Source organism: Tasmannia lanceolata, unplaced genomic scaffold (assembly GCF_043159265.1).
Source record: "Tasmannia lanceolata isolate RefF3 unplaced genomic scaffold, GAP_Taslan_0.1 ptg000016l, whole genome shotgun sequence".
In the NCBI taxonomy this organism is placed as follows: domain Eukaryota; kingdom Viridiplantae; phylum Streptophyta; class Magnoliopsida; order Canellales; family Winteraceae; genus Tasmannia; species Tasmannia lanceolata.
The window spans coordinates 11,320,907-11,335,931 of record NW_027518693.1 but is presented as its reverse complement, the minus strand read 5'-3'; the positions used below and the strand labels follow the sequence as shown (position 1 = coordinate 11,335,931).

The 15,025-nt window shown below is 40.2% G+C and overlaps 1 protein-coding gene across 1 annotated transcript in view; it reads left to right on the top strand.

Moving 5' to 3' along the window:
- Window positions 1-8,828: 8,828 nt before the first annotated feature.
- Window positions 8,829-15,025, top strand: part of LOC143847842 (14-3-3 protein 1) — a 9,042-nt gene continuing 2,845 nt past the window's right edge. Inside the window, exons 1-2 of the mRNA XM_077356629.1 lie at window positions 8,829-9,544; window positions 10,344-10,466. Coding sequence (XP_077212744.1) covers window positions 9,044-9,544; window positions 10,344-10,466 — 624 coding nt within the window. The 5' untranslated portion in view covers window positions 8,829-9,043. The remainder of the gene's footprint in view (window positions 9,545-10,343; window positions 10,467-15,025) is intronic.

Genomic DNA, 15,025 nt, shown 5'->3' with positions numbered 1-15,025 from the left:
TTGTAAGCCTGATACATAGTCGGGCCACTGCCATTAGCTGATAAAGTGTGTGCACATTGAGGTGTGATTAGATGGATTAGCCACGAGGACATATAAACTAGAACCCAAATGGGCATTATGGGCCTTTCAAAAAAGGTTCTAAACTACACATAAAGTGTACAGTAGTATAAATCGGTGTATGTGATACACATAAGGTTAACGTTTTGAGACATGCTATAAGAATGTATAATAAAGACAAAATTGAGGAAATTTATGAATTATGATTAAAGGTTTTTCAAAATTTGCAAAGTGTGTTAGACAAAATTGGCCATGAGTCTTTTCAAAATACGTATCCAAAACTCCAAAGTGTATTTTTTCAAAACTTGTGTGTGTGTGTGTGTGTGTGTGGGGGGGGGGGGGGGGGGGGGGGGGGGGGAGGAGGGGGGAACTAAATGAGAATGTCAGCCTACAAGGACCCACACACTTAAGTTGGATGCCCGAGTACTTCTAGAAGACAGTGGAGTTGCAATGATAATCACCAAATTATCTTTAATTTAATTAGAGTTGTGGTGATACTGGAGTTTTTCCTCTATTGTAGTAATAATTTCGAAATTATAAAAAAAAAAAAATTAAATTATCTTTGCAAAAAAAAAAGAAAAAATTGCTAAATTATCTTCAATTAAATATATTTTTTTATAAATTAAATCAAATTGGACTCTTGTAAACATCCCTCTCCTTGATGGGAGGAAAAAGAGAAACATTACGAGTTTATTTCCATCATAAATGGGCCTCTAATCTAAGAACAATGCATGTGATTCCTTCAATCTAGCCATAAGACCTTCCTTAGATCAGAAGCATCGTTTCACACAGATCAAACCGTGTTCAGGGAGATTGGCGCAGTCAAAGGATCCGATCGTCAGAATTCACAGCATAAGGACCTAATCGTCATGGCCGGAGGTAAGTTTCTGCTAATCCATGTATCTACCTATCGCTTCTAGTAACTAAGTGGCAAGGATTCTATCATCTTTTCCACATGGTTTTGATATAGTTTCAATTTCAAGACAAAATTTGGTTCTCGATATTCAATTACGTTTTAAAGCCCGAATTTGGCCCTACCAGATCAATAGGGAAGTAGAAAGATTTTACAGTGAAGAGACCAGATGTGCTTCAAATCCAAACCCTTTTGTCGCTCCTAGATTTGCTAACGTACGTAGACTCTATTGTATGAATGAAGAATGCTAGTCTATCTACCTCTCGGTTAAAGAAATATCTTCTAAAGTTGAGGTTCCAAACAATGCGACCTTCAATCCTCTCGAAGCAATTTTGAACCATTGCATATAAATCAGGGAACATATCCTGAGCGGAGCCTCAAAACTTCACTTATCCAACCATATTCTTAGCTTAATCACAACAAAACCAATGGAGAATACTACTTCGTATGTAAGCATTGAAAGAAAGCTCACAATTAGACTAAAGATTTATATATGGTTAACCCTAAGTGGACCTTAACTTCCATTTGTGCGTGTTAATGTACTTGATTTTGAGATTGATAATAAACAAGATTCATACAGTGATATTGCAAGATTAGTTGGAGATGGTAACATGAAAAACATTAGAGGGCCCCTTAATAATAGTTTAGGCACTAAGCTTGACATTAGGGTTATCTTTATTTTTAAAGCTTGTCTATTAAAGTTATGTTCTTACATGTGACGCGTGATTATTATGTCACATGAAAATGGTTTATAGGGAACTTGGAAATTGGAGTCCACCTACTCTAGTTGGTGGGAGGGACACATGAAGCCCACAGAGTTATATGGGTCCCACATCCACCAATCAGAGTAACCGAATTATAGTTTTCATGACCTCCAAGGCCTGGTTAGTTTTGGATTTTGAGAACCGATAGTGAGTCCAAAACTGACTCATAATCAGTTTTGGATTCACAATCAGTTTTCAAAATCCAAAACAAACCGGGGCGTAAGCCATGATAAATCTGTGTGCGGCTTGGAGGGATGTGAAGTGTACAGGTATGGAAAACAAATGAAATTATAATTTTTAAAATAAAATGCCTTACGGCTTACCTGTTCGTTTGGGAATTTGAAAAAAAATTTAGAGTAAAAATGATAATCGGACTAAAAAACAATTCTCAAAATCCAAAACGAACAGGGGATTAGGGTTTTGATTAACATTTGCTTATGAGGACGTTGACAACAATAACCATAAATGCACTTTGCTTGTGAGGACCAATAGAAGCGCCCTTGTAACTGTTTTTTTTGCAAGGGCGCCCTTCAGTTAATCATTCCTCAAAAAAGATTAAGTACAATTCTTATATCTCTCAACCCACAAGATCGTCCAAGCTCTTCCTAGCCACAACCAAGACAAAGTATAGTGGAAATGGGCCCCACTATTTGTGGGGAACAAGACATGAAAAACCCAACCTATTCTTCTTTCAACAGAAGTTGAATAGTTGGTTTTTTTTTTTTGGCCTAGGGATGTCAAATCTTCAAGGTAGCAGGATCATGTGGCTCTTCGTCTCATGATATTCTACAAGGTCAGTAGTCTTTGATTACACATGCATGTCCCCCGTGTGGGACCTAAAAATCGATCATTTAGATTGACCTAAATTAGATCATTAACATTGACTTTCAGCCTAGTTGGGTCATGATGACATTGCATTTTAACCATTCTTAGGGATTTTCTAGGCAATTTCGCATAAAGCCATATTTCGTGGCTTACTTTTGCAGGAGAGAACAACCACACAGCTCACTTTTTAGCAGATTTTGTCTTATTCATAATACATCAGAGGTAGCTAGCTCTTCTCTCTTGCAAAAGTGAACTGCCTTTACGCCATGGTTTAAAATTTCGGTTTCGGTAACCGTTTCGGACATTCGGAAAACCGAAATTTCGACTGAAATTCCGAAATTTTGGCCGAAATTTTGTAACGTTTTTAAAAATAAAAATAAAAATTGCATTTTCTCGAAATTTCGGACCGAAATTTAAGGGCGAAATATTTAATTTCGCCAAATACCGGTTTCGGTCCCCACCGAAATCCGAAAATATTTCGCCAAACACCGGTTTCTGTCCCCACCGAAATCCGAAATTTCGTATTTCGGTTGAAATTTAAAGCCATGCTTTCCGCGAAATTGCCTAGTAAATTGCTTGTCGTAAAAAACGGATAACATGATTCTCTTTCCGTAAATGATGAAGAATGGTTTGTTACTGCGAGTAAACTATGACACAACGAGCCCACATTTTAATTGATCTATTGTATATTTTGAAGGGCCGAAATGATTTTAGCTATTCAGTCAAGAGTCTACCAAAACTACATGCTAGGAATGCCGATTAATTGGAGGGTTAGCAGGACTTTTGGGTCATGTAAAATCAAATGTAGAGTCCACGAGATGAATGGTCAGGATCAGCCAAAGCGTTAGCCACATCTAAATTTCTGGCCCCTTGCTTAAAAATTTTGTCAACTCACCCGAGCCAGTTATTTACGGTTGATTTCTTGTTATAGCCCGAATTTTGCCCTACCAAGTCAATTATAACTCCCCTTTTTTTTTCTTTTTTTTTATATGAGTAAGCTGGGGTTAGGCAAGACCGCCGACCAGAAATCAATAAGAACAATGAAAAGGTATAGAGATTAAGGGGGCTCGAAAGCCATCAAAAAGGGAACAAGCTCCCACATACATATGAGAAAATAAAACAAAAACCCATGAAGCCACTTTGGCCAGAAGAATGCACACTCATATACGAGCATATTTAACTTCATTTCGGTCCTCTTCGATGAGATGAAGGGGCTGGGGAGTGGAGAGCACTACCGGAACATCATACCCCTTAAAGGGAAAATTTACCTTGGAGAGCATATTGACAGGGCAATTTCCTTCCCTCCAGGAATGAGATATTCTCCAAGCCTCGCAATGTTGAAGAGCATTGAAGATAGCAGAGACTAGATTCAAGCATTTCCATGGAGTGTTTGTTTTCATGGTGACGATGTCAACCGTGAAAAGGGAATCTGACTCAATCCAAATCCTAGGGAGGCCTCTATCTTTTGCCATATTGATGCCATGAAAAATCGCTCGGAGCTCCAAAGCATAGATGTCGTCCATATTAGTTTCTACCGAGAACATGGCCAAGATCATTCCTTTATCATCTTTGAGAAGGCCCCAATACCAGCACAATCAGCTTCAAGTGAAGCATCATAATTGATTTTGACTTCATTTGTTCGAGGCTTAACCCACCAACAGTATTTGACAGGCTCGGCCCATTCTGATATCTTATACCCAAAGTTACTGGCAGCTTTAATGGCTCTAGCGTGTGGAACGTCCCTACACATTGAGAGCTGGTTCATCTTGAAGCAAATATCACTCAAAATCTTCTTAAGAACCTGAGTTTTATGCGTTGATTTGTTTTAAAAAATTCTCTGGTTTCTCTCGTTCCAAATCTGATAGATAGCAGCTTGGAGCCCCATTTTGATAACAATAGAGAGCTGGCCATTTCCTTTGAATTTGTCTATAATCCAACCAGCAAGAGTTTTTAGGGGTCTTCTTCTCCATCCCACTCTCCACAGAATGGACCTCCAAATCCGGGCAGAGTACCCACAAGAAAAGAAAAGATGGTCCAATGATTCAGAGTGTCTTGAGCACATGGAGCACCTTTTGTCCTGCACAACGAAGGAGATTCTGTCTCTATGGGAAGCCTGTTTTGGAGGGCTTTCCACACAACTATGGGGTCCCTCAGAGTGTTGCCATTGAACCACACCATAGAATACCAGGGGGGCTTTGGTTTCTTAAGTCTGCTAGCTTCCCAAGCACTTTTGAGGGAGAAAGTTCTGTCCGCAACAGGCTTCCAAATTAGAAACTTTACATTAGAGTCATTGAAAATGCCTTTATCAAGGAACTTCTTTAGGGAGGCTAGCGAGGAATCTGTGTATTGCCGAGAAGACGGAGGAGATAACACCGCCGAGGTGCCAGGGGGAATTCCACAAGTCAATCTTACTGTCATCGCCAACCGAGTAGCAGATGTGAGGAAAAATAGAGTCTCTAGCTCGCAGGAGGCTAGAGACTCTTTAGAAATTGCATTCTAAAGGTTTTTCATTTGGAGAGCCTTATTCACATCTCTCAACCTTCTCAAACTAAGCCCACGCTCTGCTCTTGGAATACAAATAGAGTCCCATGATATGGTATGAAGCTTCTTCTTCAACTCAGAACCTCCCCACAGAAAGTCTCTGAGAATTCTGTCAATGGAATCAAGCACACCCGCCGGCAAGTCAAATGCAGATGACCAAAGAATTTGTAAAGAGCACAAAATGGACTTTATGAGCTCCAACCTTCCCCCCTTGGATAAAGACCCCAGCCTTGGGTTTTCATTCTGATCTTAGCAATGAGGGGCTGGCAGTCCCTTCAGGAAAGCCTAGACGAGAATAAGGGGAGCCCCAAGCATCTTTCCGGCAGCTCACCTTCTTTAATACCAGTTGCTCGCAAAATTTTCTCAATTTTCTTCTTGAGGTACCTGAGAAGAAACATTCACATTTTTCCATGTTAGCATCCAAACCAGTAGTTTCCCTGAATTTTTTCAGACAATTCATCAAACCTTTAGTAGAATCATGACCGTCCTTTGCAAATAACATGAGATCATCAGCGAAAAGAAGGGGTGAGATTGAAGTCGAGCCTTCGGAAAAAGGGGTAAATATATGACCTTTCTGAAGAGCTTCATCGAGGTAAACTGAAAGGATTTCCATAACAATACAAAATAGCAGGGGGGACAAAGGGTCACCTTGCCTGATGCCATTAGAGGAAGAGAATCTACCACAGGGAGTGCCATTGATAATGATAGAGAACATGAGATTAGAGATGCAGGAATTAATCCAATTCAACCAAGTCTGGTTAAAACCTTGCTTGGCCATGAAACCAACAAGAATGGAGCGATTTATATTGTCAAATGCCTTGGCAAGGCAATTTTGAGGCACATGGAAGGGACAGATTGATTAGAATGGAAATTATGTAAGAGATCATGAGAAAGCATGATGTTTTCAAAATTCTGTCTCCCTTTTATGGAGGCTGATTGTGCATGGTGGATGAGAGATCCAATAACTGATTTAAGTCTCAAAGCAAGAATTTTGATAATTGTTTTATAAATGAAGTTGCAAAGGGAAATTGGTGTGAATTTAGAAGGGGAGTATACGTCCGGACCTTTTGGGACCAAGGTGATGAAGGTTGAGTTTACTTCGTCGAGGAGCTTGCCACGGATGAAAAAGTTTTTTATAGCTTTTGAAATGGTTTATCGTCATCAGCTTTCAGAACCGCATCTTTGATCTCATCATCCTTGACTTGCCCTAGTTGATGAAAAATTAATCCGGTAGCCAATCTACGATTAGGTGAATCGTAGCCATCCAAACAAATCCTAAAAAATCAATCTAAAAGGTGGGCTTCAGGCTCTAGTCAATTGGTTAAGGCTTTGTTTTTCAACGATGAGGTCAGATGTCTCAATCTCGGCTTACCTACCAAAATAAATTTCTGCTAGGCAAGTACAGATGTTAATAAAAGGTCGAAGGGGGAAATAATTGACTTGACTGGAGGAGGCCAAAAGGAATCAATTAAACAACCTGACCATTCTTCTTTTGATAGGTATAAAACAGAATTAATGTAAAGCATTTTGAAAAATACCCAAATGTTGATGATAATTGTCCCCATGAAGGTGATTGGAGGTGATCAGGTGATGTGGAAATGCGTGGCCTTGTCGGTTTAGTTGGTTTATGCCTATCTTTCTACAAAGTTATTAATAATTAAACTTAGTATTTTTTTTCATTAAAACTTGAGAGAGAGAGAGAGAGGAGTGTCATTATCAACACAAAGGAGTGCAAAAGGGAGAATAAGAGGGGGAATAAAATTTTAATCTAATGTTACTTTTTTGTGGAAGGAGCAAAAAGAAAAGGAGGTGACAGCTCTAAAATGTAGCAGAAAAGGTTAGTTAGTATAGTCCAATAGCTTTAGAGAAGATGAAGTGATAACAAGGAAAGAGTGTAGGTCCAAAAGCTGAGCAAAAGATTATAAGAGTTTAGGGATGTCATGAATCCTTGTCTATAAGAGGGATCACTTCAGTGGCTCCCACCCAATGTGGTTGCTCACGGTACACCTTCTTCTAACCGTAGAAGTCACTAAGACTAGAGCATGCCGTGAAAGAAGCACATTGGACAGTTTGAGTGGGCTCACGAGATTAGCTAGCTTTTTGGATGAAATTTCTACGATGTATGATGAAATATATTTCCTTTTGTCCTTATTCCTAGAAGCGCCAAGGATCGATTGGCCCTCTCTAGTGTAAAGTAGCAGTCATAACTCATAAATAAACTAGAGAGGGCTGGCCCATGTAAACAAGAAAGGAGCGAATATACCACTTCCCTTTAATCTCTCTTCATTTCGCCTTCTAAATCATTGTCCTACATCATATATGATGGATCATTCCCATTAATTGAGCTACTAAGTCATTGTGGATCTGCCACATGTAAGGTGGAAGAGATTCACTTTGGCCATGTGCGGTCAAGATTACTCCAGCTCACTAATTTTGTTTGTGCAAAGATAAAAACCCGCTCTGTCGAAGGAAATGAAGTGGCCTCGCGGGTAGACAGTGAAAAGATAGTGAATCCACATCCTTTTCCTCTTCGGATTTTGATGGCAACAGAACATGGTCCGAATCTTGGTGAAACTATGGAAAATGGGTCTTTTTCCTTCCCCTCGGTGCACCTGAACTTGAGCGTTAGATCTAAAATTGGTAACAGATTATGATAGGGTCGGAAGGGCTGATCTGGCAAGCCACAGCTGAAGGGCTAATGGAGTCCTGCGCTGCACAAGGGTACAGACAAGAATACAAAGGGTCAGAAGGCCAACCCGGAGTGGTGCTCCGGACGGGCGCTTCGACACTCAAGTCAGTATGAGCAGGAGTACAGAGCAATGTCAGAGCAAAAAGCTTAGAGTTTTGATCTCAGATCCCTCACCTTAGCACAAGTGAAGGCTATTTATAGTGATTCTGAGCCACCTGTCTAGGACAGGTGGTAGCCCCTGTATGGACCAGGTTTCATACCTAGGAGGGGCAGGTGGAAGTCCCCGATTGGTCTAGGTGTCATACCTAGCAGGGACAGGTGTTGGCTTTGCAGTGGTCCCTGTGAGGGCCACATGTCAACAGCCGATTGGTTGCAGATTTTGGACCCATCACCACATGAAAGCTACACAGAATGTAATTCCTCCGAGAGCTGCTAGGAAGACACTCCTATGTCATGGAGCTTCCTAACAACTCTTCCTATCGACTCACTTACCCTACTTAAACATAAATAAACATTTTAATGACAAAATCACCCTATTATTTTCAACAATGACCGATAAACCCTTATCTAAGTCCAAACACTACCAAATGCTTTGGATTCGGGTATGGGCCCACATTATTTGGATGATCCAAAGCGCTCATTTGATGAGTCGTGACATAGATAGGGTGTGCCCTAAAAATCAGCTCCATCGGATCATCATAACCCTTCAATCTATGGACGAACCTTCAGTTGAGGGGGCAAACCTTAAACAAATTGAAACTACAGGGGTGTATTTGTCATGTTTTAAACTATAGGGGTGGAAGTGGATGTGTAAACTAGAGGGGGTGTAAATGTAATTATCCCTATTCAAAAAAATGTAAACGGCTGATTTTTACCAAAATACCACTAAAACAATACTTTCACTCACACAAAATCAGAAGGTATTTTAGTAAATTAGTATAAAAAAATGGATTTAGGACTGTGGCACGGGCTTTTGTTGGTTGTCTAGATCCGGTAGGTTTTTCCGATTGGGGGTCCATCGGGTTATGAAGGTCCATTGACACCCCAAGACGCAAACAACAAATCCGCCGGAGTTCCCGTATATCAGACTTTCAAGACTCCGCATCTGACGGCCCCCTCTCTCTCTTTTTCTCCTCCTCAAAAGTCAGATTACAGTCCAAAGGTTTCAGATAAAACCCATAAGAACCCCATCTAAACCTCAAAAACCATTTATAACCCAGAACCCTCAAAACCCTCTCTCTCTCTCTCCCTCTAATGGCGCCCGTAGCAATTCCAGATAACCTAACCAGAGACCAATACGTGTACCTAGCCAAGCTCGCAGAACAAGCGGAGCGCTATGAAGAGATGGTGAGCTTCATGGGAAAACTCGTAGTGGAATCATCTTGCTCCGGTGAACTCACTGTCGAGGAGCGAAATCTCCTCTCAGTCGCATACAAGAACGTGATCGGATCTCGTCGTGCGGCTTGGCGAATTGTATCTTCGATTGAGCAGAAAGAGGAGGGTCGTAAGAACGAAGAACATGTGGCTCTTGTTAAGGATTATCGTGCCCTAGTTGAAACTGAGCTCACTGAGGTCTGTGCGGGAATTCTTAAGATCTTGGATTCTCATCTGATTCCATCTTCTAATGTTAGCGAATCGAAGGTGTTTTATTTGAAGATGAAAGGGGATTATCATCGATATCTTGCTGAATTTAAGGTTGGATCTGAGCGGAAAGAGGCTGCTGAGGATACTATGCTCGCTTATAAGGCTGCTCAGGTATGAATGGTTAGGGTTTCTTCTGTTTTTTTCTATGCTTTATACTGTTTTTTTGCTATTTCACGGAATTAGGGCAGAATACTTATGCCTAGCTAAGGCCGCTCAGGTACTCACTCTTAGGGTTTCTTCTTCTTATTGTTTTATTAACCCCTTCTTCTACGGTTTATAGGCTCTCTCTCTCTCTCTCTCTCTCTCTCTCTCTCTCTCTCTCTCTCTCTCTCTTCCATTTTTTTTTCCCTTTTTTGCTGTTTTATGCAATTAGGGCAAAATACTTATGTCTAGGGTAGGGATCTTCTAGGGTTTATGGTGGTTTTTGGCTGTTTCACGAAATTAGGGCAAAATACTTCTCTAGTTTGGGGTTTTGATTGTTTCGTTTATATGTTTTTTTTTTCCTTTTAAAGCGGACGCTTCTCATAGTGCGATACAATCTTTAGCCCTTTGTCTAATATCAGATCCATTTCAAACCTAAATGATACCAGAGATAGGGTTTCTTCTCTTTTTATCCTTTCTTCTAGGGTTCATAGTGGTTTTTTTGCTGTTTCTCGGAAGTAGGGCAAAATACTGATGTCTAGTTTAGGGTGTTGATGTTTTTCGATTATATATATTTTTTCCTTTTTAAATTGGACCCTTCTCATAGTTGGTTACAATCTTTAGGCCTTGGTCTAATATGAGATCCATTTCAAACATAAATAATACCAGAGAAAGGAGGCTGCCTACACTTAATTTTTCATAGATGTACTGTTAGTGTACTTTTCATAGATGTACTGTTAGTATAGTGTTTTTTTTGTTGGTTTTGAAGGATATTGCAGCGGCTGATCTCGCACCGACGCATCCGATCAGGCTGGGGCTGGCGCTCAATTTCTCGGTGTTCTACTATGAGATCCTGAATTCCTCAGAGAAAGCTTGTAGCATGGCGAAACAGGTTCGGTTTTGTTTTCTTCTTTCTGCTGCTATATATATATATATATATATATATATATAGAGAGAGAGAGAGAGAGAGAGAGAGAGAGAGAGAGAGAGAGAGAGAGAGAGAACTGTTGGCTCACCATTTTTTGGGTGCGCTTAAGTTGTTATAACGCCTCCCATTCGTTTAAATGTTTGGGTCCTGCTTAAGCGCACCAATGGGAGGCGTTATAACAACTTAAGCGCACCAAAAAAATGGTGCGCTTAAGCTCGCCAACAGTTTTCTCATATATATATATAGAATTATATGCTATTTTTAATAGCTAGATGTCGATGTCAAAGGTAGAACAAGTGCAATATGTGGAGCGCAAGTGAATTTGAGTTTTGTAATGTTATGTCTATAGCATGATTCCAACATTGGTTGACCTCCTTGTTAGCATATTCTATTGTACAATTGCTTGAATCGAATGCTGGTTGAGCTCCTTGTTAGCATTGCCTGTTGCACTATTGCTTGAAAAGTTTATCGGCTACCAATCTCCTACATGCTCCAGTGGTTTGAGCCAATAGATGCTCTGTTGCCATGAGGTGTAGGGTTCAAGATTGGTAGAGGGTTCAAGAAGAGTTTATGGGCTTTTCATGGTTTTGGTTGTGGATGGTTTGTTTTTTGGAAGGAGTTTATTGTTTGCTATTTGGAAGGAATTGATGATAGCCTGCAGTGAGGGAGAAGGAGCTTGGACTGAGGAAAAACTTAATCTTGCTTATTGCTATTCTTGGTCCGTGCTGATGGAGGATGGATCCAAGGAGCGGGTGTCTGCAGCTCCTACAAGTGACGGGCCTTGGATATTCTTCTTGAAGAACTGCAGTAGATGTTCTTCCTTATGGTTGGCATTGATTGTTGAAGTTTTTGGTAGGTGAAAAGGATGGGGGCATGATGTTTTTTAGAAAACTTTTGGCATGGAAGCTTTTAGATATTTAAAGGATGAGTAGGAACTTGATGCAAACCTAGGATCCGGAGACCTGCGAATGGCGAGGCTGATCGTCTTGCCCGATCAGGCACCCTTGGAGATCTTTGATTTTTTTCCTCAATACTTTGCTTCGCATTGGTTTTTTTTTTTTTTTTTTTTTTTTCACATTCTTGTTTTTCCTTTGTATCCTTTTTTTTTTTTTTTTGCTCCCCTGACCAACTCGGTTGGGAGCGCTTCTATTTTTCTAATGAAGAATATGATATTCATTAAAAAAAAAAGAGGGAGAGAGAATAGACCCATGGGTCTATAGATCACCTCCAAATCCCCAATCCAATGCAGTGATCCTTCATTTCAAATCACCCAACGAGATGTTTACGTATGATTTTGATTACCTCGATAGCATCCTCTGTAATGATAAATGCTGAGATCATCAACGTAGACAAGGACAATGACCACATATGTTCCTATCTTCTTCACGTGCGAGGTGGAGTTTGCTGGTGCTATGGTGTATCCACTGAACACCATTAACTTTGAGATCTTCTCATACCAAGAACATGGTGCTTGCTTTAAGCCATACGATTCCTTCCTTAGCTTGCCTTAGCTTGCACACATATCTTGGATTTTTCAGACATTCAAATCCTTGTGGTTGGACCATGACGATCTCCTTATCAAGTTCCCCATAGAGAAACACATTTTTCACGTCAATCTGCCACAACTGCCATGGTTGCCGTCAATGCTATCAACACACGAATGGATCTGATCTTTGCCATAAGATTAAACGTCTCATCGAACTCTATCCCATATTGTTTGGGAAAACCTTGCGCGACGAGTCTCGTCTTGTATTAACCAATCGACCCGTCTGCCTTGCGCTTCACTTTGAACACCCACTTGCAAGAATGGGCTTCATGTTTGATGTAGGTGGGACAAGATCTCATATTTCATTCTTTCTCAATGCTGTGATCTCGATCATAGTGATTCGCCACTACTTGATGTTTGATGTCTTTTGCCTCCTCAAAAGAGGTTGGTTCCTCCAACTTATGATCTTTTGAGATGTCACATTGTATGGTGGACATTTCTTGAGTATATGCCACATTCACATACTTTAGGTTCTCCTTCCGAATATGTAGTTGATCTCCATGTTTTGGGAGCATTGATGTCATGTTCCTCAAGCACTTCTAGTTGTGATGGCCGCAAATCTTCTGGTGAGACTCGAGCATCTTTTTCATTGTTGGCCCTTTTCCACTCATCCATGGACTAGATGTTTTGCTCATCAGATTACCATTTTGTGGGGCCATAGTTGAGCTTTGATGTGGCTATTGCACTAATTCTGACTCTTCTTGTACTATCTATGAGAGATCCAATGAGATTTCCATCCTTTTTGATTCTTGATCATGATTTTCTTGTGGTATCATTAATGAATCCAATATCTTTTAACTTGCAGTAGGATCATGTGAGCTTGGAAGTGTAGTATCTTCTACAAACCAAGGTTTTAAATCTCGGTTTCGGTATGAAATTTCGGACGAAATCTTGTAAAAATTTCACCTAAATTTCTGAAATTTCGAAATTTGGGGTGAAATTTTGTACTTCACCGAAACGTTTCACCAAAATTTCACCTAAATTTCACCGAAACGAAACTTTTCGGCCGAAATTTCCGAAACGTTTCAGCCGAAATTTGGTACTTTTCCAACTCAATGTGGATTTCGTTTCGTTTTCCAACGAAACCGAAATATTTCGGCCGAAATTTAAAACATGCTACAAACCACCATGATATTTCATTGAACCCATCTCTTGACACATTAGTTCATTTTTGTAGTTGGATCTATGCATCTCTACCCCTTTCTTTGTTCGTCATAACCAATGAACAAGGCTCGAACTACCACTTTATCCATCTTTGCTTTTGCATGAGCACGTAGCAGACAACCGAACACTTTGAAGTGCTTAAGTGATGGCCTCCTTTCAGTAAGGTTTTGAAAGGTTACTCATAGCTGAGTTGTTGGGGCAGCCAGTTGGTCATGTGTGCAACCGTGTACAACCATTATACCCAGCATTGAGAACGGACATTCCTTCCATGTATTTATGTTCCGGCACATCTCCATTAGATTTATATTCTTCCTCTCCGCAACTCCGTTTTGTTATGGGATGTCGCCACAGGTGAATTGTCTTATGATCTTAACATTTTAGGCATAGTCTCAACTATCTCCGATTTTTTCAAATATCACAAACTTTTGACTAAGCGACCTAATCCCAAGATTTTAAAAATATAGCGATATTTTCATCTATATCATTTACCGTGAGAAATATCACGATAATATCCCAATAATATTCTTAGAGATGAGGAGAGGGCTACTGTTTGGGCGTTCTCTGGTCCAGATGGATCTGCTGATTCTAATGAGGCAGAAGTTAGAGCGGCTCTCCAGGGCATTAGGTCTTTTGAGTCTCTTGATTTATCTAAGATAATAGTGGAGGGCGACACGAGTAATGTTATTTGGTGGTTGAAGGGTAGTAAATCCTTCACCTGGAGATTTGTTCGATGGTTTGATGAGATCAGGGATCGAATTGGCAGGTCGGAGGTAACCTTTTAGCATGTCAAAAGATCCGCTAACACCGGAGTTGATTGACTTGCCAAGGATGGAGTTGAGAGGCAGGCGCTAGAGCTTTTTGATTTCCTTCCTCGAGAGTTTTGTTTTTTTGTTTTTTGTATCTTATTTGTTTGTCTTTTCTTATTGTTTCTCCCTTGGGCCGGACTTTCACGGTCCTCCTTGTATATTCCCTTCCTTTTCTCATATATATAATTAATTACTTTACCATTAAAAAAAAAAAAATCCCATTAATATTGCGATTTTTTAAAATAATTTTATTGTCATCGTTTTTTCCCATTATAAGCTCGAAAGAATAAAAATATTTAATATATCCTGAGATTTTTCCTTGGCGGGAAATTTTTGAGAACGATACTTGTGACTTAGGCCTTAGGTAGGTGGAGAAGAATTGGAAAGTGTTCCCCACCGTTATCAGTTCTTGAGCAACCAATTTTAAAGCATGTTTGATCTCCTTTGCGTTCACCAAAGTCTTTGAGCTTTTCAAAGACCTCTAATTTCTCTTGTAAGAATATTCCCACATGTATCTTGAGAAATCATCAGCTAAAATAAACATAGCGCTTCTCCACTTAGAGACTTTTGCTTCATTGGACCACATACATCGGAATGTAGCAACTCCAATGGCTGCTTTGAGTGTAACTCTAATTGATCGAAAGGTTGGCTTTGTGCTTTGCCGAACTGCCATCCAGCATACACGATACTACAACCGTGCTCGAGAAGTGGAAGTCCTCTAACAAGTTTTTGTCTTGCCATGATTTTCAACTTGTCATATGTGACATGAGCAAAGGCGTGCATTTCTCGTTGCGGCGAGCTTTATCAACATTGGATGTTTTTGCTAATAGTACGCACATTGCCTCCATCCGCTTCCCATGCATGACCGGGTTGTCAGAGATGTCTACCTTGTCGAACACCATAATATCATCCCGTCCAAATAAAACGTATTGGCTTGCCGTTTTGATCTGCGGGTACCGATACCAGATTCTTTGTCATTCTAGAAACATCGTACACATCTTTGAGAA